The sequence below is a fragment of the Chenopodium album genome, chromosome 21 (genome assembly GCF_948465745.1).
Source record: "Chenopodium album chromosome 21, dcCheAlbu1.1, whole genome shotgun sequence".
Taxonomy (NCBI): domain Eukaryota; kingdom Viridiplantae; phylum Streptophyta; class Magnoliopsida; order Caryophyllales; family Amaranthaceae; genus Chenopodium; species Chenopodium album.
In genome coordinates, this window is record NC_137854.1 from 38,114,037 (window position 1) to 38,137,103 (window position 23,067).

General features: G+C 37.4%; 1 protein-coding gene across 1 annotated transcript; it reads left to right on the forward strand.

Annotated features, from left to right (window-relative positions):
- The first annotated feature begins 13,035 nt into the window (after positions 1-13,035).
- Positions 13,036-17,304, forward strand: LOC145601077 (putative arabinosyltransferase ARAD1). The gene is made up of 4 exons (XM_081657003.1): positions 13,036-14,078; positions 15,579-15,875; positions 15,971-16,066; positions 16,712-17,304. Exons 1-4 carry the CDS (start codon positions 13,524-13,526, stop codon positions 17,135-17,137), a joined length of 1,374 nt encoding a protein of 457 aa, XP_081513129.1. The 5' UTR covers positions 13,036-13,523; the 3' UTR covers positions 17,138-17,304.
- Positions 17,305-23,067: the final 5,763 nt, after the last annotated feature.

A 23,067-nucleotide genomic window follows, 5' to 3' on the forward strand; every position in this document is an offset into this window, starting at 1 on the left:
AACAATCAGAGGATCCAAACTTCTTTTTTAGAGTGAAGTTTAACAAAGAAGGAAGAATTTGCAATATCTTTTAGAGAGATTCAATGATGCTAGAAGACTATAGGATATATGGAGATGTTCTTGTCTTTGATACAACATACAGAACCAACAGATATAATCTTATATGTGCTCCATTTGTTGGCATAAATAACCACTGGCATAATTGTATGTTTGCATGTGCTTTTATTGGGGATGAAACGACAGATTCATTTGTGTGGTTACTACAAACCTTCTTCAAAGTTATGGAGGATAGAAAACCAACTTCAATATTCACTAACCAGGACCAAGCAATGGCAAATGCAATTCTGGAGGTAAAAGATTTATATTGACATCTTACAGATTTGAGCTGTGACAATAAAGTTTTCCTTTTTCACATAAAGTTACCCTTTTAGCTACATAAAGTTACCCTTTTTAGTGCATAAAGTAACCCTTTTAACAGCATAAAGTGACCCCTTTATTTTCAATGCAGGTGATTCCTAATACAAGGCATAGACTTTGTATATGGCATTTGGAGCAAAATGCCATAACCAGATTTGGAGCTCTTAAAAAAGACAAAGAATTCAAATTTGCATTCAACCAGTGCTTAAAGATGTGTGTAACAGAACAAGAATTCGAAGAAAAGTGGCAGGCAATGTTGCAGAAATATGAGTTGACAAAACACTCTTGGTACAAAAGAGTGTATGAGTTGAAAGACAAATGGTGTCCTGCCCTTAGTAGAGATTTCTTTTCAGCAGGAATCTTATCGTCACAAAGGAGTGAAAGCACTAATCATGCTATAGGATTCAGAGCAAGTAAAGCAACTACTTTGACAGAATTTTATACCATATTTAAGAAGACAACCAATCGTTGGAGAAGCACAGAGAAATATGATGAGTTTACCTGTAGCAAGTCAATAGCATTCACTTCATTACCTCTGTCTGGAATACTAAAGCATGCTGCACAGGTAAAAAGTTAACTGACAACTACATAAATTACACCTAATATATGGCAATTTAAATGAACCTACATGATTTTGATGTACAGGTTTTCACTTTATCACTCTTTAGAGATTTTGAAGAGGAGTTTGGATACTCTATGGCAACAACAGTTCAGATGTTAGGCAGTAATGAAGAATGCCTACTTTATCAAGTAACACTAGAAGACAAGCCATGGTCTGCACATCAAGTAAACTATATACATGAGAGCCAGACTGTATGGTGCACTTGCAAAAATTTTGAAGCATCTGGATGGTTATGTTATCATTGCATCAGAATTCTACATTTGCATTCAGTAACAAGAATACCAGATAAGTATGTTTCAAAAAGATGGACTAAGTTTGCAAAAACAGAGGCATGGGATAGGTTGAAGAATCAGGATCCTAAACAGCAATATATTCCATGGAGGCAAACAATGATGAGGAAATTCTACAATCTAATCTTAAAAAGTCAAGAAAATGAAGAGACAAGAGCATTTATGGAAGAAAGCTTCAGAACAGTCTTAAAATGGTAGAAGACTTACTTGCTAGTGCTGCTCAGAAATAAAGTGCAGAAGCTGCTTCTAACATTCCTGATGTGGCAGACAGCACTCAAAGCAATACTGACGTTTCTTTAGCATCGAGTACAAGCACAAGTGTACCACAAATACTTGATCCTAAAAGGGCTGTAACAAAAGGAAGAAGCAAGAGAGCAAAAGGAGGACTTGAAAAAAGCAAGAGAAAAAGAAAACCAGCACTGCCACCTCCAAATTCAGAATTTGGATCAAAGACACCTAACTTACGACTCTTTTAAGATCTTTTTTAGAACATTTTTTTTTCGAAATTAATATACCTTGTATTGTTAAACTATTTTTCTTTTGTTTTTTTACTCTATGACAAGTTTAATGAAAATGTGATTGACACTTTTATTAGCAGATGTTTAATTATTGGAAACATCAACTTATGTTACCCTTTTAACATATAAAAGTAACCCTTTTCATGAATAAAAGTGACCCTTTTCATGCATAAAAGTTATCCTTTCTATCCACTAAAAGTTACCCTTTCTGGTAATAAAAGTTACCCCTTTTGTCAATAAAAGTTACCCTTTTCATGCATAAAAGTTACCCTATCTACCCAAAAAAGTATACCTTATCCTTTCTATCCACTAAATCAACCTTTTCTTTGTTAATAGTTACCCTTTCTGGTAATAAAAGTTACCCCTTTTGTCAATAAAAGTTACCCTATCTACCCAAAAAAGTATACCTTATCAAGTATAAAAAGTAACCCTTTTTATGCTACAAAGTAACCCTTTTTATGCACAAAAGTGACCCCAAAAAAACATACACAAGAACCTTTCAAATTACTTAATGTATGCACATACATCAGTATTCCAAAAGAACCAAAAACTATCCACTAAGTTTAATTACATCATTTAACTTGATGTATATGCACAAACATTAAGTTTTTTCATTGTTCAAAAAATACTCCTAGACCTAATCAACCTTTGCTTCTAACAGTCATTTCACCCTTTAGAAGGAGTGTACTTGTCTGTCTTCTTTTTTGCCCTTTTTCCTTTGGGATTCTCTCCGTCTGCCTCTGCCTTTGCTTCTGCTTCAGCTGCCATTTTTCTTTCTTCATTTTCTTTCTTCTTCTTTGCAGCAATTGCATCCTTTCTTCTCATTTCAATTCCCTGGCAATAAGCAGGACCTTTCTTCTTCTCATTGAACTTCTCTAATTCTGACAACACATCATTCTTAGATTCATTCAAATCACACAACACCAGTGTCGTACAGATCTCACCTCGCAGAAATTTTCTCCCAATAATCTCACAACAGAAAAAAAAAACTTATCAATATGTAATTAATAAAAGCATTAGAAAGGGAAAAACTACATACAAAATAGATGAATAATTACTGTTTTCAGTTCATTTAATTTGAACGATTCGCCAACAAAATGGAGCATGTGATACATGACAAACACCCCACAGTCCAAATTGTCAACTTTTTCTTTTCTCCATTCCAACTTAACAATTTGAAACCTATAAGAAGGTAGCTGAGAACTCTTTGGATGATTTCTTTTTCCGAGAAAAACACCCATTTGATCACACTGACATAAAATATAAAAGTTTAGAATAAAATAAAAACAAGAAAAAAGAAAAAAAAATTAAATGGAAACAATAAGTAAACAGAAACATAACAATGAATCAACATAAACATACCAAGTGTGAAGACAATTCTTTGGTATATTCAAGAGCATCATCACGCCAGATAATATTGTCAAGATAATATACCACCTCTTTTGTATGATCAATAACAAACAAAATGTAGTGATTCTCAACAGGAAAATAGATATGAAACAGAAAAAATTAAAACACTGATTTAGACAGATTAACACAAAACAGAACTTTTTTAAAGTTTTGATAGTAATTTATCATGAAATATACCAGTTCAGCATCCATAATATCACATTCAGGATTCTCATAGCTCACCCAACCTTCCCATAAATCGTGCAAATCATTAACAGCTTGTGAAACTTCACTTTTGCCAATGTTTTCACAAACATGCAAGAATGCAAACTATTAAAAGTATGAGAACTTGTTTATATAAAGAGATAATAACTTTAGTGCACATAAAGGGTAACTTTAGTGCATATAAAGAGATAATTACTAAATATATATAAAAAAAAAATCAAATTACTTACACTTTGCCTCACACCAAAGAAGAATTTTCGAGGACCAGAATCAAAACATGTCTTCTCGTTCAAATACAGACAGTAGCAATCAATGATGCACCATCTAATTCTAAGTGGAGCTACCAGGGATACCATGTCTTCTCTTGGAATTAAAAAATTCATCCCAATAGTAACAAGGTTCTCACTACAACAATAAAAAAATAAGATAAGCATTAAAAAAAAAATAAAGGAAAAAAAACATATAAAAATATAATTATTATAAAAAATGACACTTAACTTCCTTATCATTGAATCATCCTTCAGTAAACAATAATCAAGAATTTCCAAATGTAACTTAGGCAAATTCTTGAAAATTCGAGCATTAGCCCTCAAAAACAAAGTAAGAAAAGGAACATCCACACCTACTGGGCCACAGTCGAGTGAGCAAAAAGATTTATTGCCTCTGACGATACGTCTAGAAGCATTTGCTACAGAAGGCCCAGCATCATCCTCAGACCTATTCATCAAAACACTTTTTCCTTTACCATTGACATCATCCTCAGACCTATTCAAATTCAAATCTTCTGCAGGTTCATTTTCAGGAACATCATTGTTATGACCTTCAGGTTCATAAAAATCACGAAACATTTCATGAACAGACTTCATCTTGTTACACTCCTCAATTAAACCATCTAAAAGCTTCAGGTAATGAGGATCAGAGAGTAGCTGTTGAGTTTGAGAAAATACAACAGCATCATCAGAGGATAATGATTCAGTTCTGCGAGAAGCAATCATATCACTCAAGGCTTGAAAACCCTGTGACTGAACCAACAATAATACATCCATATTTCTTTTGACCAAAAGAAATGTTTCATGAACAGCCTGCAAACATATGAACCAATAAGAAACTATACAAATGTAACAAATAAAAATAAAAAACAAATGAAAATTCGTGATATATGCATAAAGTTACCCTTTTAAATGCATAAAGTTACCCTTTATTATGCATAAAGTTACCCTTTATTATGCATAAAGTTACCCTTTTAAATGCATAAAGTAACCCTTATAACTGAATATTTAGGGTAACTTTAGTGCACAAAAAGGGTAACTTTAGTGCACATAAAGGGTAACTTTAGTGCATATAAAGAGATAATAACTAAAAAAAAAAAAGAACACTTACATCAGTTGAAATTTCTTTATTTTCTGGAAGATCAAATGCAAGAATGCGGCTACTTCTACCACTTGTAGAAGCCCCTTGACCACAAGTTTGCTTAACAACAGGATCCCTAACTTCAGGCTGTGAAACAGGATATGTAAGGGTATCCAATGGTCCCTGCCCAAAATCACCAGCTTTAATCTCCAAATTGATCCGCTTCTTAATCTTCGCATCAGTCCAATGTTGAATCAAAGGAAGGGTACTACTTTCCTTTTCTCCTTGGAAATTTAATCGATGAAAATACATAATTTGCAAAGCTAGCAAACAACCACTTACATTTTGAGCATTTTCATCATTCTTATACTTCACAACAGCCTTCTTTAATTTTTTCAAAACATATGAACACCAATCAAATGTTTTGATTTCATCAACATTTTCCACAGCCTTCAGCAACTTCAATGAAGCAGTCCTATTAGTAGTAGGATCTAAGAAGCTAGCCATAGCATGAAGCACAAAACATCTCTTGAATTCTTCCCCACCATCATCCAAATCAACCATCCTAGACTCCACTTTTGACAAATGCAGAGGTTGCTTCTCAGTAAGACCCTAATCAAGTCTCCGTTTATCTACACTACCTTCTTCAGGATTCTTTTGAAGTTCAGGAACAACAATCTCACTCATAGGCAAGCCAAAGACATCGCATATATCGTTTTTAGTAACTACAAACTCTTTACCAGCAGCAATAGTGAACATGCAGCTACCACAATTAAAGTGTTCAACCAGCCAATGTAGCATTTGACGATTCAAAGTTTTCAATTTCAGATGTAATAAACCACCAAAACCTATTTCTTCAACAGCCTTTTGTTGATTAGGACTAAAAGTACTCATCATTAATTCCAATGTGTGTGGTCTGCACCTTGCAATCAAGGGTCTTTTTTCCCTAAATAATAATAATATAAGTAAAACAATATCAGAATCAGAACCAGAATCATGATATATATAATTAAAAAATGCAAAACAAAAAACATTTATACTTACACAACAGTATCAGAATCAGAATCAGAAACCACTTGCAATTCAGAATCTGCTTTGGCCTTCTTAGATACAATTTTAGACTTCTTAGGAGCTGCTTTAACCTTCTGAGGCTCTGCTTTGGCATTCTTAGGAACAATTTTAGCCTTCACAGTTTTAGACTCTGGCTTGTCCTTTTCAGGAGCTGTCTTGTTCTTTTTAACAGGCTCTTTACCCATTGCTTTTCCCCTTGAAGGCGATTTATAACGATATCCACCTATTGAACCACCTATATCTAATTAATACAGAGGATAACCATAAATTACAAATTCACAAATTACTCATGGGAAAATTCAGAATATATGCATAAAAATCCTTTTAAATGCAAAAAGTGACCCTTTTAAATGAATAAAGTGACCCTTTTAACTGCATAAAGTCACCCTTAAAATACAACAAGTAACCCTTTTAACTAAAAAGTAACCCTTTAACAAGCATAAAGTGACCCTTTTAACTATATAAAGTGACCCTTTTCACTGCATAAAGTCACCCTTTAAACTACAACAAGTAACCCTTTTAAATAAAAACGTGACCCTTTTAACAGAATAAAGTGGCCCTTTTCACAGCATAAAGTGACCCTTTTAACAGCATAAAGTAACCTTTATCATGCATATAAATAACATATGTATATATTACTCACACACAATGCACATATTACTGGTACTCAAACACATATACACAAACACAACGCAGATATGCATACTATTCTCATAATCTAACTAAAACCTAACATACAAAATTTGAAGAATAATTAATAAAACTTCTGAAAACAAACATGCAAAATTTGTTTAACATATAACAACACCACAACACATATATATCAAATTTTGAACCAATTATCACAATGAACAATAAAATAAAGCAAAATTAAACATAATAACTTCAAAATTGAAATTCAATTATCATAATATGCATAATAAATCAACAGAAAACTATAAAAAAATAACATGCACTACTAATTCGACATATATAAGCGAAAATTCAATTGAAAATTCGAAAAAATGATGAAAAATTTAAATAAACACACCTTCTTCAGCATCTACAGCCTTCTTTGTAATCTTCTTCTTCACCATTGCTGAAACAAACACTACAAAAAACGAAAACAAAATCAAAATCAAAAAACCTAAAAATCGAAGAACCAAAACAATTTAAACTAACAAAAATCTCAAAAAAATAAGTAAATGAACCAGAATTAAGCGATAAACAACTTCACAAGTGAAAGAAAAGAGAGAAAAAGCTCGAAAAGCAACAATGGAGGAGAGAGAACACGCTCGAAATCGCCAGTTAACTGGTTTTTAGAGAGAGAAAAACGAGGAGAGAGAAAGCTATAGTGTTTGAATGAAGAGAGAAAATCGAGGAGAGAGAAAGTTCTATTTCTTTATTCAATTTTAGCAATCATTACACCGCACGTGCATCCCCACTAAATTGCTTGTCCGAAAATTCCGCCATTCATTAAATTAATGAGCACCGGCTTTTTTAAAAAATTTGTGCAAAATGAATACGAGTACGAAGTAACCGTACTTAAAAATAAAAATAAAACTATGCACTTAAGTGAGTATGTGGCGAAGGGTATGTTTTGATTGATTAACCTGAACTAAGCTGAAGTGAACTGAAATGAACTGAATTTGTTGGAGCTAAACTGAACCGAACACTTTATGAGAATAGGAAATTAAGATAAGAATTGAACTGAACTAAATATATTAAAGCTGAGCTGAACTGAACTGAACTGAATTGAAAATAAGCTGGAGAGATCAGGCCCTAAGAGCCGCCTCCCTCTACTGTCTTTTCTCTCTTCTCTCTCCTCTCTCTTTAGGGTTTTAATTTTCTTGGTCGTTTAGATCGGAAATAGTCTAAATCCTTTGGATATTAGACTATTTTTGACCTTTTTTCTTTGATTTAATTTGTTTTTTTGTTATTTGATTTGTTTTGCTTTGTTTTGTTCTCTCCGTTTGTGAGAGTATGTCCCAATTTTTTTTGGATTTTTTTCCAATTTTCTGGGATTTTCATTCTTATCTATGGATAATAATTTTATTTTTAGGGTTTTAATAATAATTTAGAAGGTGATTTGGATTCCCTTCCAAAAAAAAAAATAGAAGGTGATTTGGATTCATATGAGTTTAGGGTTCGTCATCAACTCTACGATCAAAACTTCAGTGCAGATTGCGAAGGTCTCAACTTGGAAAGATGCAAAGACATCAAAAATCAATGCTCACGTTAAGTTTGAAGCGGTGGAGTGTGAGGTATGCCCGATATGCAAATTAGTTATGATTTTTATTATAAAAGTTATGTTATTTTCTCTAGATTTGTGGTTTACAAATCTTTATTATTGTTGTAGATGTCGTATGGCTATTTATTAATAATAATATCTTCTTCCTGTCAAAAAGTTATGTGGCTACTTGTATCGTCTCAATGAAAGTGGGTATTTGAATTAACTTTTAAAATTATGAGTACTTTTTTTTGAAAAATTAAAATTATATTTGTTGACAAGTAAAAATATCATGGCACTAAAAAAAATAATTAAAGTTATTATTGGTCAAAATATTGGCAATGTTGACATACTTGTTCAGATAAATTAGGGCATTTATTTTGAAACAAAGGGAGTAATAACTATGTTCTCTTTTGTTAGTCTTATGCGTTTTGTACAACTTTTAATAATTAAACTATTCCGCACCAAAAGATTAGCCAATTCATCAAACCAGTTTTTTCAAGTTACGTATTACAAATTCTAGATTTAAACCTCTCAACACCAACCATTTTTCCAATATTTCTCCAATTAAACTTAAATCATCCAATAATTCTTGAATTACCTACAAAAGAGGTAGGCAAACTTACAATTAATTGCATAATTAAATTCATCTTCACTTACTTTTGAATATTTGATTCCCTCTCCTCCCATCCATCTTCACTTACTTTTGTCTTTTCCTCTTTCTTGTGAAGAAGTTATATCTTCGTCATGTGCAATTACTAAATATAAAAATAGATCAAATAATGGAGATAATTTTGTACATTTGGGTCGTCGTTATATCATAGCTATAGGTACTAACGATTTTTGGGCTAGTAAAATAGGCCAAAACCCAATTGGACGGATCCTATAAGGTCACTCAAAGGGCCTAAATCGAGCACGAGAGGACGAGGCCCATGATGGGCCTCATCCCCTAGTATGGTCGGCCATATGGAGTGGTATTGTAGGGAATATTTCAAGCATTATAACCCCAAACTTGAACCCCAATGTGATCATACACTAAAGTATGGTGGCGTTCCAAAGGGAAGAAAAAGAGAGCAAAAGAGTCGCCAACAAGTTTTAGGAACTTGTAAACCCAAAAGACGATCCAAAGGACCATCAACTCCATAAGGTCTTGAACCAAACAAGGTTCGGGGATGAGGGTACGAATCCAATCTACAAAAGAAAGGACCTGCCCTATAAAATAGGCCTCTACTTTGTTCTACTCGTATTCATGTGCGCTTTCTGACTAACATGCAAACATTATGTTAACCCTAACCTGTTTATCTATGTTGGTTGAATATTAATGCACAAATAAATCCATTATTGGCGATCACTTGAGTTAAAATCATATTAGCCTAAACAAAATTATTAATTATCTTATTAAGCGTGATTCCAAGTACAAATTCGTTTTAAACATGCATAAAAGGCGTGATCAAGCAATAACAATAATAAATATCAAGCAACATAATAATAAGCATAATAATAACAATCATAATATAATGATAATCATGATAAGGCGTAATAAAGCTTAATAATAATAGCAAGATCCTAGGCATGATACTAACAAGATTAATATCAAATCCTAGCATGTCACTAAGCATTAAAGATCAAAGCTTTAAACCTAACATGGTACTAACATGCTATTATAATATTAGAAAGCAATAAAAGGCACCCTAATTAAAAATGATACTAGAAAACAATAAATAACATCCTAACATGATACTAGGAATTAATCAATAGTAAACATGCTTTCTACATTGTGAAAGAAATAGAGAGTAAGCTAATCTACTTACTTTGAAGCTTCGTACCTCTTTCGAATAACAAAATACACAAGTTAGTAAACTTTAATGAAAATAATAAAGAATAATTAAAGAATTAAATTGAAATCAAATTAAATAAAGTTTAAACTAGATTTGGACCAAACCCTCAGAAAATATTAAACCTTGCACGTCTAGGGCGAAGGCAATTTCGAACTTGGCTAGATGATTCTAAGTCTTGTGAATGCGGAATATTGTGTTTGTAAAAAGGTAGTTTAGAAAGAGAGAAAAAGAGAATTAAGAATTAAGTAATTCTTGATGAGAGTTCATGAATGAAAACGGAGTTTTGGGACCTTATTTATAAGAAAATTAATCCGGAAAAGTATGGAATTTGATAAAGAATAAAACTCCATGCTGTCGCCAGAAATTCACTCTGTCGCGAGGCGACAGACTTGTCGTTTGGCGACAGTCTGACTTAGACGCGCTTTTCCACGCAGAATCCGATCTTTAATCAACTTGATCTACGGAATCCGTACAGAAGATAAAAACGTGTTTTCAAATATAATAATAATAATAATAATAATAATAATAATAATAATAATAATAATAATAATAATAATAATAATAATGATAATAAAATAATAATATTTTATTCCAAATAAAAGTCCATCTTAAAATAAATAATTATTAAATCTAATAATATTAGAATTAAAAGGAACCTTCTAGAAACTTCTAGAAAGTTATAATTAATCCTAATAATTTTAGGAGTAATAATTAACATTGGACCCTCCTCTAGATCATTGGGCCGTATGTAAATAATTAACCGGGCCCAGTTTAGTATTTTGGCCATAACTTCCTCAATATTCATCGGAATTGGGCTTATAATATATCGTTGGAAAGGTCTCTTCGAGCTCCATCCAACTACACTATTATTGGACCTTAATTATGGATCAAACTAAACTGGTTTAGCTATTTTTAAATAAATAGAGTTATTTTCGAAAACAGAGAGAAGAGAATTTTAAATAAGACTAAACCGCAACACTTGACTTTTCCATACTTTCACCTCATTCGATTATGGTTCGACGTGAAAGACATTCATCACTGGGTTTGGTTTTGGGGAGACACAAATGGGTGTCTACAGGTATGGAGGAGTTTGGGCTTCGTGACCTAGTCTAACTATAATAGGGATTATATAGACTAGGTGCCTATGGTTTGATGATAGTAGTTCAGTGATCAGTTTGATCAAACCCTAATTAGCAAATACGAGATCAAAACCCTCTTTCACACACACACACACACACACTATCTCTCTCTCTCACGGCTCTCCCTCCTCCACTGCGCCGGTATTGGTGGTTCGTGGTGGTCGGTCTTATCCATTTAAGGTGGTGAACATGGTTTTCCCCTTCACTCGACCAATCTAGTATTGGTGGACGGCTCGTTCGAATCCTGTGGACCAAGTAGAGGAGCAACGCTTGGGGTTCTATTATCTCCCTAATTTGCCTATCAAATTGCGACGTGGAATTCACACTTCAAAGGTATGATTATGTGTCTTGTGTGTTTATGCATGCGATCTTGGGATTAGGTGCTTTATGAATGTGATTCATGTTTTTCCGCATTATAGTACCTTATAAAGTCCTACATCTTCATCATTAGGTGTTGAATGCGGAGCGTGTTGTTGTGAAGATTATGAATTTTTGGGAGTCATTAGAAATTTGATTTGAAAAGGAGAGAAATATATAAGAGGAAAATAAGGAAGGAGATGGTCTATGTAGATGAGGTAAAGGAGCTTGAATTTTAGGATGAATGAAGGGCAGGAGAGACCGCATGGTAGTCGTGTTTTTGCATTTATATGAATGAGAGAGAATAAACAAGTTGATATAAGCTACTGAAGTGTTGATATCGAGTATTAAAATATAGATATCAACAATCCAAATGCTCATATAAATTTATTAAAATGTTGACTTAGATATTAAAATGCTAATTAAGATTTTAAAGTGCAGTGTCGATTATCAGATATTGAAATGTCCATATAGGTCATTGAATTGCTGATATAATCCATCAAATTGACGATTTAACCTACAAATTTGTTAATCTAAGCAATTAAATTATTGATATAACTATGGAATTGACAATCTAAGTCATTAATTTGTACAATTAAGCTACGTACTAATTGTTGCAATTAGTGATTAGACTCACATCGATACTCTGAGTCCAATCTCGCATATTACCTTTTCCAAATTCAAACCTTAGTTTCCTCAAATTTTATAGCAAGATCGACCTCAATTTGTTGATGCATTAGTCCATTCAACACTTCATTTTAAGTAAAAACACATAGGGTAATTTCCTTAATCTATTTAAGCTTGGAACTTGTAACAACTAACAACTATAGCTTTTGAGTCAAAACATTTTGATAGACCTAAAGCATGACATGTTGATTATTTTACTATCTTTAATTTTACAGTAATCTTCTTTCATGAACACACCGCAATGTTGCATAAGAATAGCATGACATGATTAATCATTTTTACTTATGGCACATTACTATATTAGGTATGTTCTTAATATTTTGTATGCTATATATAATAGATGTCACAAACATTCACAATAAAAGTTACTTAGTATCTTGCTTGATCTAGTTTACTTAGTACATTTTAACAAGACTATACAACCTTATGCTTTGGCGAAAGCATTTTCACAGTTGAGTTAGAACATTGACATATTTCATGCTCGATACTTATACATTGTCACATTAAGACGCGCCATCAATATGATAAGAACAAAACTGCCTCATACTACATACAATTAAGTGGACTACTTTTATAAATTGTTAATTATTTGGATGAAATCTCATATGAACTCATGTATTGTTTTCTATGATTTGAATTTTCAATATCACTGCTAAGTGCTACTTGTATAAGGCTACAAACTTAAAATTCAAAATTGGAGTACATACTAAGCACATAACTTGTCTCGTGATATCGTGGGAAATTTACAAATAGATTAGTCAGAGAATTAAGATCAAATGCCTCGAGTTCTCGGTGGGTCTCACTTTATAGCCAAAGCCATCCTTAGTCCCTCTCGTCCAAACAACTCTTTCCATCTCCATAGTCAAGACCACTAAACCCTTTACAGCCCATACAATTTATACAAGTCCAAGTATCAAACCCACAAGCTAATGCCTATTAGGAGTAAACCTCAAGAAACATCTGATGAATTTAAGCATCTAATCTAATCCAATCAAACCCAACCTAAAACCAGCTTTACAAAAACTTCACTCAACCACTTTACCATTTTTTAATAAAAAAACCCAGATTCAGCAGCATCTGCATTCTCCACTACTAAATTACTAATTCCAGTAGTTTACAACTGATAAATCTTTTATCTTTATATTTTTCCTTCTCAAAAAAAAAAAAAAAAAAAAAAAAAAACGTCCACATTCTATCAGACAAGATTCACCCTTATTTATTTTTCATTTTCTGAATTTCTTTCCATTTTCATAGTTTTAAATTATTAAAACTCATCCACGTCTAAAATTCACCAATCCCACAACTTTTTTTCCACCCAATCTGAAAAACCCATCAAAAATTTCCCAAAATTATGATCACCCACTTCACAAAACCACACAATTAGATTGATAACAACAAACCCAGAAAAATTATGAGCAATTGTGAAAAACAAATGTACAAAAAAGCAGGATTAACACTTGCATTTTTCATAATTCTTACATTTACATACCTTTTTTTGATCGGAACCCTTGATCTAAGAGGGTCTTACTTCACCCCATTTCTCCAATCTTTGCCTGAAACACCTACTTATGTCCCACCTTGCCGGAGTTTATCTCCGTTGAGAGTTTACATGTATGATCTTCCGCAGAGATTCAATGTTGGGATGCTCCGGCGCCGGAGCTCCGATGAGACTCCGGTGACGGTGGATACGCTGCCGCCATGGCCGGCGGTTTCTGGGTTGAGAAGACAGCATAGTGTTGAGTATTGGATGATGGCTTCTTTGCTTGTTAAAGGGGAGGAGAGAGAAAATGAGGGTGAAAATGGAAATGGGGTTGGGATTGGGGAGGAGAGAGAAAGTGAAGTTGTGAGAGTATTGGATCCAGAAATGGCGGATGTGTTCTTTGTGCCGTTTTTCTCATCTTTGAGTTTTAATGTTTATGGTCATAATATGACTGATCCTAGTACTGAACGTGATAAGCAGCTGCAGGTAAGATTATACTCTTGCTCACTTATTAGTATTGCGATTTTGAATCTGATGTTTAATGTGTAATTGGTGTATAATAAGCCGAATTGGGTAATGATGTAGACTAGATTCGATCCCGGGTTTTGTATAGTTTGATGTTGAGTGTTTAAGAGTGTAATTTAGTATAATTGGGTACTGTATAAGAATTGTCTTGGTTATAGTGGTTGATATTGGTGACAGGAGTTGATGTTGTATGTTTAAGAGTGAAATTTAGTATAATTGGGGTAGTGTATACGAATCGTCTTGATTGGTGATAGTAGTTGTTGTATGTTTTAGAGTAAAATTTAGTATAATTGGGTGGTGTATAAGAATTGTCTTGGTTGATATTGGCGATGGTAGTTGATGTTGTATGTTTCAGATTAAAATTAGTATAATTGGGTAGTGTATAAGTCTTGTCTAGGTTGATATTGGTGTTAGTAGTTGAAGTTTAGTTTAGAGTGAAATTTATGATTTACTGGATTTGGGTTTGTTATAGGAATTGACTGTGGCTATGGTTGTTCTCAAATCTGATTGTGGAATGAATTGGATCCTTTTTCGCTGATCTTTAATGGTTAACATTGTTTGTAAACATTTGCCTGGGAATTGGGATGATTTGAATGTTTTTGCAGTTTCTGAGATGAAATATTGTGGACTTGAACTGCTGTAAACCTGTAATGTGATGGCTTCTTTCCTTGCTGATAGGCAGATTGAGAGAGTGGAATTTATTTGTGATTTGATTTGTTTATGTTTCAAACTTTGATGACAAGAATTGATTATTAGAACTTGATATATTTGAGTTGTTGGCTCCCCCCTACCTGTCTCAATTGGTTCATGAGTTATCCTCCTCGCCATTGACTGGATTCATGCCAGGTTGTTGTCTCGAATAAAAGAAGTGATATGAAGAACACAATTTTTCTTTTCCTCATTTCTGGTTCATTTTATGGTCCCCCTAGTAAGGATGAATTGAAGTGCAGGGCCATAATGGAGTGTGGCTTAGTTATTCTAGTGATTGGGAGATTTCACGATTTAGAATATTAGAGAATTAGACAATTGATAATCTCTGTCAGTACTCTTTATGATGGGTTTTCCTGTCGACTAGGTTTGTTTTGGTAAGGGGAAATAATTTTATGATTACAAAGCTGAACTGTTATTTTGACCTATAGAACTACTTGAATCTGTTTGTCCATTTGGGTGCCTGGTGGTGTCATACTGTTTGTATAGTGTCAAACGATTGTCTTAGTTCTTCTCCTATCACACAAGTTTATGCTTAAATCTTCCAATCTCTCTTTGACTGCACAGAAGCCTCTTCCAGTATATTGTGAACTACTTAACCACTCGACACCTTTGAAGTGTTAAAATTGTGGATTAAGCTGTTCCTAATTCCATGAGAATACTAGTGAACAGCAGGAAATCTGAATATTTATGCTTCATCTAGATCCTAATGTTTTCTATAAAGTGTTTATTAAGTTGCATTCTTGGTTTTAGGTTGATATATTGAAATATTTGAGGGAGTCTAAGTACTGGCAGAGGTCAGAAGGCCGTGATCATGTCATTCCTATGCATCACCCAAATGCTTTTAGGTTTCTTCGGGAGCAAGTGAATGCATCAATTCTCATTGTGGCAGATTTTGGTCGTTACTCGAAGAGCATGTCAAACTTAAAGAAAGATATTGTTGCCCCATACGTCCATGTTGTGGATTCATATACTGATGATGACACCCCCAATCCCTTCAAATCTCGCACCACCCTGTTGTATTTCCGTGGCAGGACTGTGAGGAAAGACGTAAGTTCAACCTTCAGGCCAGAATTCATCATTCTTGTAAAAATCTTTTGTTGGATGAATGGTATTGGCTAATAGGTAGCTTTTGCTGTGTTCAGGAAGGCGTGGTTCGTGCTAAATTGCAAAAGCTTCTGGAAGGTTATGATGATGTCCACTTTGAAAGGAGCTTTGCCTCAGAGGAAAGCATAAGACTGGTATGTCATTTCAGTAACTCTCACTCTGAATGTCCGAATCCAAACAATTGAATGGTGTAAACATTGGCTGTAAATTGTGATGTATGTTGATTTGCTGAAGTACTCCTTGAAAAGTAAAAGTACTCAGTGAATTTAGGAAGTACTGCACAGAGTGCACACAATTCACTTAAATGTGGTTCCTCAGAGTTGTTCCCTTGACATCCGTGACTGATCCTCATTCTCCATTTGCCACCAGAAGTGGAACAACAGTGACTCACTGAGAACCAGGAAGTGTAGACGTGTATACTTTAATCCCTGACCAATCTAAACCAGAAGCTAGACTGTTTCTGAAAGTTATGAAAAAGAAGCCCACTTTCATAACTAGAAGGTAGGAAATAGCCATTGAAAAATGGTTAGACATACAAGTCTAGATGCATAGTTCGGGGCTTAGGGCAATGGGCAGTCTGCAGCAAAATGAGCAACTATAATATCAAGGATAGATGCAAATATGCAATTCCTTTTCCTTGCCCAAGCTTTACCCTAAACAGATTCTCTTTTCCTTTATATATTTATAGGGGAGGGGTTTGGAATGGAATGAACAGAGAAATTGCTGCTGGTTAATTTTTATCTACTTGGACTAATAGCTAATGCATCTTATTCTGACAGTCCACGCTGGGGATGCGAAAATCAAAGTTCTGTCTACATCCGGCAGGAGATACCCCTTCCTCATGCCGGCTATTTGATGCTATTGTCAGTCACTGCGTACCAGTCATTGTTAGCGACCAGATTGAGCTCCCCTATGAAGATGAACTCGATTATTCTGAGTTCTCTCTCTTCTTTTCAACCACCGAGGCAATAGAACCTGGTTATATGATCGAGAAGCTTCGCCAATTCCCAGAGGAAAAATGGTTTAAAATGTGGAACAAACTGAAGAACATTTCCCACCACTACGAATTTCAATACCCCCCAAAGAATGGCGATGCAGTCAATATGCTATGGAGGCAGGTTAGGCATAAGCTCCCTTCTGCTAAGCTTACTGCTCATAGAACTCGAAGGTTAAAAATTCCTGATTGGTGGGGAAGGAGAAGGTAGCCGGTGTACACTTTGTACCTTACTGTACTTATTTTTGTGTGTACAGTTTCATATTTACAGTTTGAACTTTCCCAAAGAAAAGAGGGGAATTATAGGTTATTCACTTATTCATACATGTTTTTTGAGCCTGTGACATCCGATCTGATCCATCTGTTTCATTGTTTGTATTCTCTTTGTTGCATTATTTTAAGCTGCATTATTTTGGCTAATCCTTTATTAAAATCACCTGAGTTATAATCCAGGCTGTGATGTATGACTTTTGGTGCATTATTTGAACCGACAGTACCATATATCCAGGATCACCTTTCCATATATTAATTGGATCGAGCGATCGGGGTGTTGTTAATTATGAATATGCTGTGGCATGTTTGTCCTTGTCTATCTAAACCTGACTGCCTTCAAACACACATAAAGACATAATGACAGAACAGATATTCCTCCAAAGACTGAAGTACTCTTTTTCATACTTTCCTTTACACAAATTCTTAAAGCTCTAGTAGCATTTATTTAAAGTGCTCAGAGCACCTTGAGCTTTGATTAAAAAAATCCCACACCCCTATTGTCTTTAACGGAGTATAAAGTAACGACGACACTATACAACTCTACGTTCCTGAAACCTTGATCTGTAATTGGCTGAAGCTATTAGGTACAAAAATGATGGTTCAAGGCGCGCATTCCTAAGCCAACTGAGTGCGGTACTCTGAGATGGCCAACACCAACTTGTTATCCTTCCCGTGCTACGGATGAGCCCAGGTTCAAAAGACACCAGGTCTTCACCCATTTAAGACACACCTTGAGGGGGTCACACCCCTCTTAGAACTCACTTTTTTTTGCCTAAACTTCATTTGACTTCCAGAGTCTATGTTTTAGGCAACGAAGGGTCTCCAGAACCCTAAGGAAGTTCAAAGAGAGGAGGGCTCAAAGGGTCAGCTCTCGCGCTCGGGACAGGGCAAGCAGAGTGTTAGGCCAAGGGGCCCCCCACACAATCATATACGGCTTAGTTCATGTTCCATCACTTTAATGTCCCCGCTTGGGTTACAAGCTCACGCTACTAAGCTCGGCTAATAAATGTAGAATTCGGAAGTTTAATTAATTATGCATCTTAAGTACTAAACTTCAATGTGGGATGCCAAGTGAAATTCATTTTGCTCTTTTATGCTCCTTTTAAAAGTGAATAAGTGATCGATGCCAATTAAGTAAAATCATCAATCATGGGGCTATGAACAAATTATGCAAGTTACAAATTAAATTTTACTGTATGAGAAAGGAATGTACTTCTTAACATTAGGCTCCCACAAGGCCATAGGCGAAGTGTCACGGTCCGAGTGTTTTGACACTGGATCGTGCGGCGCGCGCTTGTCTATTGACGACAAGGACGCAAGCCTAACTTAAGGGAGGTTCGTGAGCACACAGCAACACGGACCAAAGGTGTCTTAAAAGGGCACACGATGACAACGAGTGCGGAGTCGGGGCTTGTGACGGCCGATACTTCGAAGCGGGCACAAGCGGAACCGACGAGATGAAAGGGTATCTTGGGTCTCTTGGTTTGGTGGGGATGCTTTAAAACAAGGCAAGCACAATATCTATAAAGGCTTAAACAACACACAAGTCTTAAAGCAATAGCAACGGGGTAGGGAGCTTAGATTCAATAACCATTCGCTCCCTAAAGAGCTTTATATAGTATTACTAGAGAAATACAAGTGAACGTTGAAATGACAGTAACACAATAATTCTCCCTAGAGCCTAGAAAATAAAAAGAAAGACTTAAGAAACAATACATAAGGGAAAATACAAAGAAAATAAAGGAGAATACATAATTAAGAGGTTGGATTCTAACATCCTCCCCCACCTAAGCTGTCGACGTCCTCGTCGACTTACAAAACATACTCTAGGGATCCTAGCAGCTTCAGTCTTCTGGAGTGGCTCTTGTTCTTGGCCTGATGTTGGCGCGGTAGCTCACGTTGCGGTTGCTGTCTTCGGGGTCTGGATGATAAGGTTTGAGACGGCTAACGTGGAAGACGGGGTGAATCCTCATCCACGCAGGCGGTTCCACCTTATAAGCATTCTTCCCAATCCGTTTAGTTATACGGATGGGGCCTTCGTATTTCCGAATCAGACGACGATCTCTGCCTCTTAGAAATTTCAACTGTTCTGGTAAGACCTTCATCATCACCATATCCCCAACTGCAAAATCCACCGGCCTTCTGTTTTGATCAGCCCATTTCTTCATCCGACGCGAAGCTCGCTCTAGGTAGGCTTTTGCAATGTCGGTGTTCTGTTTCCACTCTCTTGTAAACTCCCGAGCTTGAGCACTCCTTCCACCTTCCCAATCAGCCACTGTGTGCGGAAGGAGAGGTTGTTGACCCATGATCAGCTCAAAGGGGCTTTTGTTGGAGGAAGAGCTCCTTTGAGCGTTGAAGCAAAGTTGTGCGACGTCCAAAAGTCTCACCCAATCTTTCTGATTAGCGCTCACAAAGTGACGCAAGTATTCTTCAAGAAGCCCATTGAATCTCTCCGTCTGTCCATCGGATTGAGGGTGGTGGCTTGACGACATGTTGAGATCAGACCCCATCATTTGGAATAGCTCAGACCAAAATATGCTCATGAATCTGGTATCCCGGTCGCTCACTATGCTCTTCGGCAATCCCCAGTACTTCACAATATGTTTAAAGAAGAGCGACACCGTTTCTTCTGCACCACAAGCCTTCTGCATGGGCACGAACGTTGCATATTTGGAGAACCTGTCTATCACCACCATGATAGAAGAGAACTGGTCCACCTTCGGAAGGCCGCTAATGAAGTCCATTGACACACTCTCCCAAGGTCGAGTGGGAACTGGGAGGGGTTCTAGGAGACCTCCGGGTTTTTGTCTGTCAACCTTGTCTTGCTGGCACACAAGGCAAGTTTTGGTGTAGCTCATCACATCTTCCTTCATTCCTGGCCAGTAGTACCCCATCGCGAGTAGACTGAGGGTTCTCTGCCAGCCTGGGTGTCCCGCCCATAGCGTGTCATGGCATTCCTTCAGCAACATTTTTCTCAATCCTCCTGCTTTAGGGATGAAAAGCTTTGTCCCTTTAGTGAAGATAAGTCCGTCGTCCAACCAGAAGCGTCTAGTCTTCCCTTCTTCAATCAACTTCGTTATGGTCTTTGTCATCGGATCATCTGGGAGGTAGGCTCGCACTTGATCTCTCACGGACGTGGCAATGCTGCTTGCATTCATTGGCGCTAGCTTGTACATTGCAGCAAGGTCGGCACGCCTACTCAGGGCATCCGCCACTCTGTTGCTGGACCCCGTTCTATAGGTGAACTCCACGTCGAAGTCGGCTAAGGCCTCTTGCCACCGGGCTTGTTTTCCTGTCAGCTTGGGTTGGGTGAGAAAGTGACTCGCCGCGGTGTTGTCTGTGCGGACGGTGAACTTTGAGCCCAACAAATAGTGTCTCCATCCTCTTAGACAGTGCACAATGGCGAGTAGCTCCTTTTCCTGTGCCGCATACCTCCTCTCAGCGTTATTTAACTTCCTGCTTTCGAATGCTATGGGATGCCCTTCCTGGAGAAGCACTCCTCCTAGAGCAAAATCTGAAGCATCCGTCTCAACCACAAATGGTTTGGTGATGTCTGGAAGGGCAAGGACCGGCTCCTTCACCACTGCTTCTTTCAACTTCTGAAAAGCTTCCTTCTGTGGGCCTGACCATTCCCAACGACTTTCTTTCCTCAATAGATCGGTGAGCGGACTTGCGAGCTCTGAGTATCCCTTGATAAATCTTCTATAGTAGTTCGCTAATCCCAGAAAGGATCGCAGTTCGGAGGGGTTCTTGGGATCTTGCCAATCGCGAACAGCACATATCTTCTTCGGGTCCATCCTCAATCGACCCTTCCCCACAAAATGCCCAAGAAACCCGACTTCTTCTTGCGCAAAGGCACACTTTTCTCTCTTCACAAACAGGTGATGTTCTCTCAACTTCTCGAAGACCAATCTGAGGTGCTCGAGGTGCTCTTCAAAAGTCTTGCTGTAAACAACAATGTCATCAAGGTACACAACCACAAACTTATCTAAGTATTCTCGGAATACTTGGTTCATCAGAGTACAGAATGTAGCGGGCGCATTCGTCAATCCGAAGGGCATGACTAGCCATTCGTACGCCCCGTATCTTGTCACACAAGCAGTTTTTGGTTCATCCCCTTCGACAATGCGAACTTGGTGGTACCCAGACTTCAAGTCTAGCTTGGTGAAATACACTGCATCCCCTAACTGATCGAACAGATCCGCCACCAAAGGAATAGGGTAGTGATTGCGCACCGTAACCTTATTCAATGCTCGGTAGTCGATGCACAATCGAAGACTCCCATCTTGTTTCTTCTGAAAGAGCACAGGGGCCCCGTAAGGAGCCTTTGATGGGCGGATGAAGCCTGACTCGAGCAAGTCCTCCAATTGTCTCCGGAGTTCAGCCAATTCCGGGGGAGCCATGCGATAAGGGCTTCGCGCTGGGGGTTTCGCCCCTGGAACTAGCTCAATCTCATGGTCCACCGCCCTTCTAGGTGGGAGAACTTTTGGTAGATCTTTCGGGAGGAGGTCCTGGAATTCTGCTAGAAGCTCAGCAAGGGCAGGAGGAAGGTCTCCGCTTACTTCATCTTCCTTAGCGGACAGAGTTGCGAGAAACGTGGGCTCGTTCCTCTTCAACCCCTTCTCTAATTGCATTGCTGAAAGGAGGGGCCCTTTCGGCCCTTTTCCCGGATTGCAGGTTCTGAGGAGACATGGTTGTTGCCCGGGCACAAGTATAGATCTAAGGTGCGGCATCGGAACTGCCTTACTAGAGTGTAAGAAGTCCATGCCGAGCACCAAGCTGAAGTCATCCATGGGCGCCACGGTAAAGTCCACCTGTCCGCTCCAATCTCCTAGCTTCATTGTCACTCTCTTAGCAACGCCGTGGATTGGTTTGGCAGCCGAATTTACCGCTTTCATACTACCTCCTTCTGGTAGTAGCTTCAACCCCAGTCTTTTTGCCTCCTTTTCTGAAATGAAGTTGTGGGTAGCACCTGTATCCACCATGGCTTGAGCTTCCTTGCCATTTACCAACACCTTCACATACATCAACTCAGAGTTTTTGGGTTGGCCTTCAGAGGCCTCTCTTTCCATAGCACACATCATACGAATGGCACCCAATCTTGAATGTTCCCCTTCACTGGGTTCTATCTCATCAGCTTCTTCAACCTCCGCCGCTTCTAAGGACATCGAGGAAAGTTTCTTTTGGAGGTTGTCAATTTCTCCCTTGTGTCGACATTCAAACCACTTGTGCGGTCCCCGACAAAGGATACACGTCAATGGCCTGGCCGCCGAAGATGAACTAGGTGTGCTTCCTTTACTAGAGAAGGAAGAAGCTCCACTCTTCCGAGAGTCTTCTCCCCCACTCCTGTTATATCTATTGTTTGAGTTGTTGGAGCTCACTTGTGAACCATATCCCGAGTTTCTAGGAGGGTTCGGTGTCGGACCACTATTCCCTTTCTTCAAACCTTGCCCTTTCTCTGACGAGTAGTCCATCAACCTTTCAGCTGCGGCGATGGCTCCCGATAAGGTATCAATCTTCTGGCGCCAAATTTCCCTTTGGGCCCATTCCTTCAGACCGCGCACAAAATTAAATAGACGATCTTCCTCCGACATGTTGTGGATCTCCAACATGCACGCTGAAAATTCTTTGACATACTCCCGAATAGAACCCTTATGCTGTAAAGCGGCGAGCTTGGTGCGAGCAACAAACTCGGTATTCTCGGGATAAAATTGGGCCATAAGCTCTTTCTTTAGATCCTCCCAAGTATCTACCGACGTCCTCTTAGCTTGGATGTCGGCGTACTTGGTGCGCCACCAAAGCTTTGCATCATCCACCAAATACATAGTGGCGGTATCGACTTGTAACTCACTCTCCAACTGACAGACG

Bases quoted from the DNA above. Each gene is read 5' to 3' on its own strand.
- LOC145601077 (XM_081657003.1), top strand. From the start codon at position 13,524: ATGAGCAATTGTGAAAAACAAATGTACAAAAAAGCAGGATTAACACTT. The intron at 15,876-15,970 runs GTAAGTTCAACC...TGCTGTGTTCAG, and splicing joins GCAGGACTGTGAGGAAAGAC to GAAGGCGTGGTTCGTGCTAA. The intron at 16,067-16,711 runs GTATGTCATTTC...TTATTCTGACAG, and splicing joins CAGAGGAAAGCATAAGACTG to TCCACGCTGGGGATGCGAAA.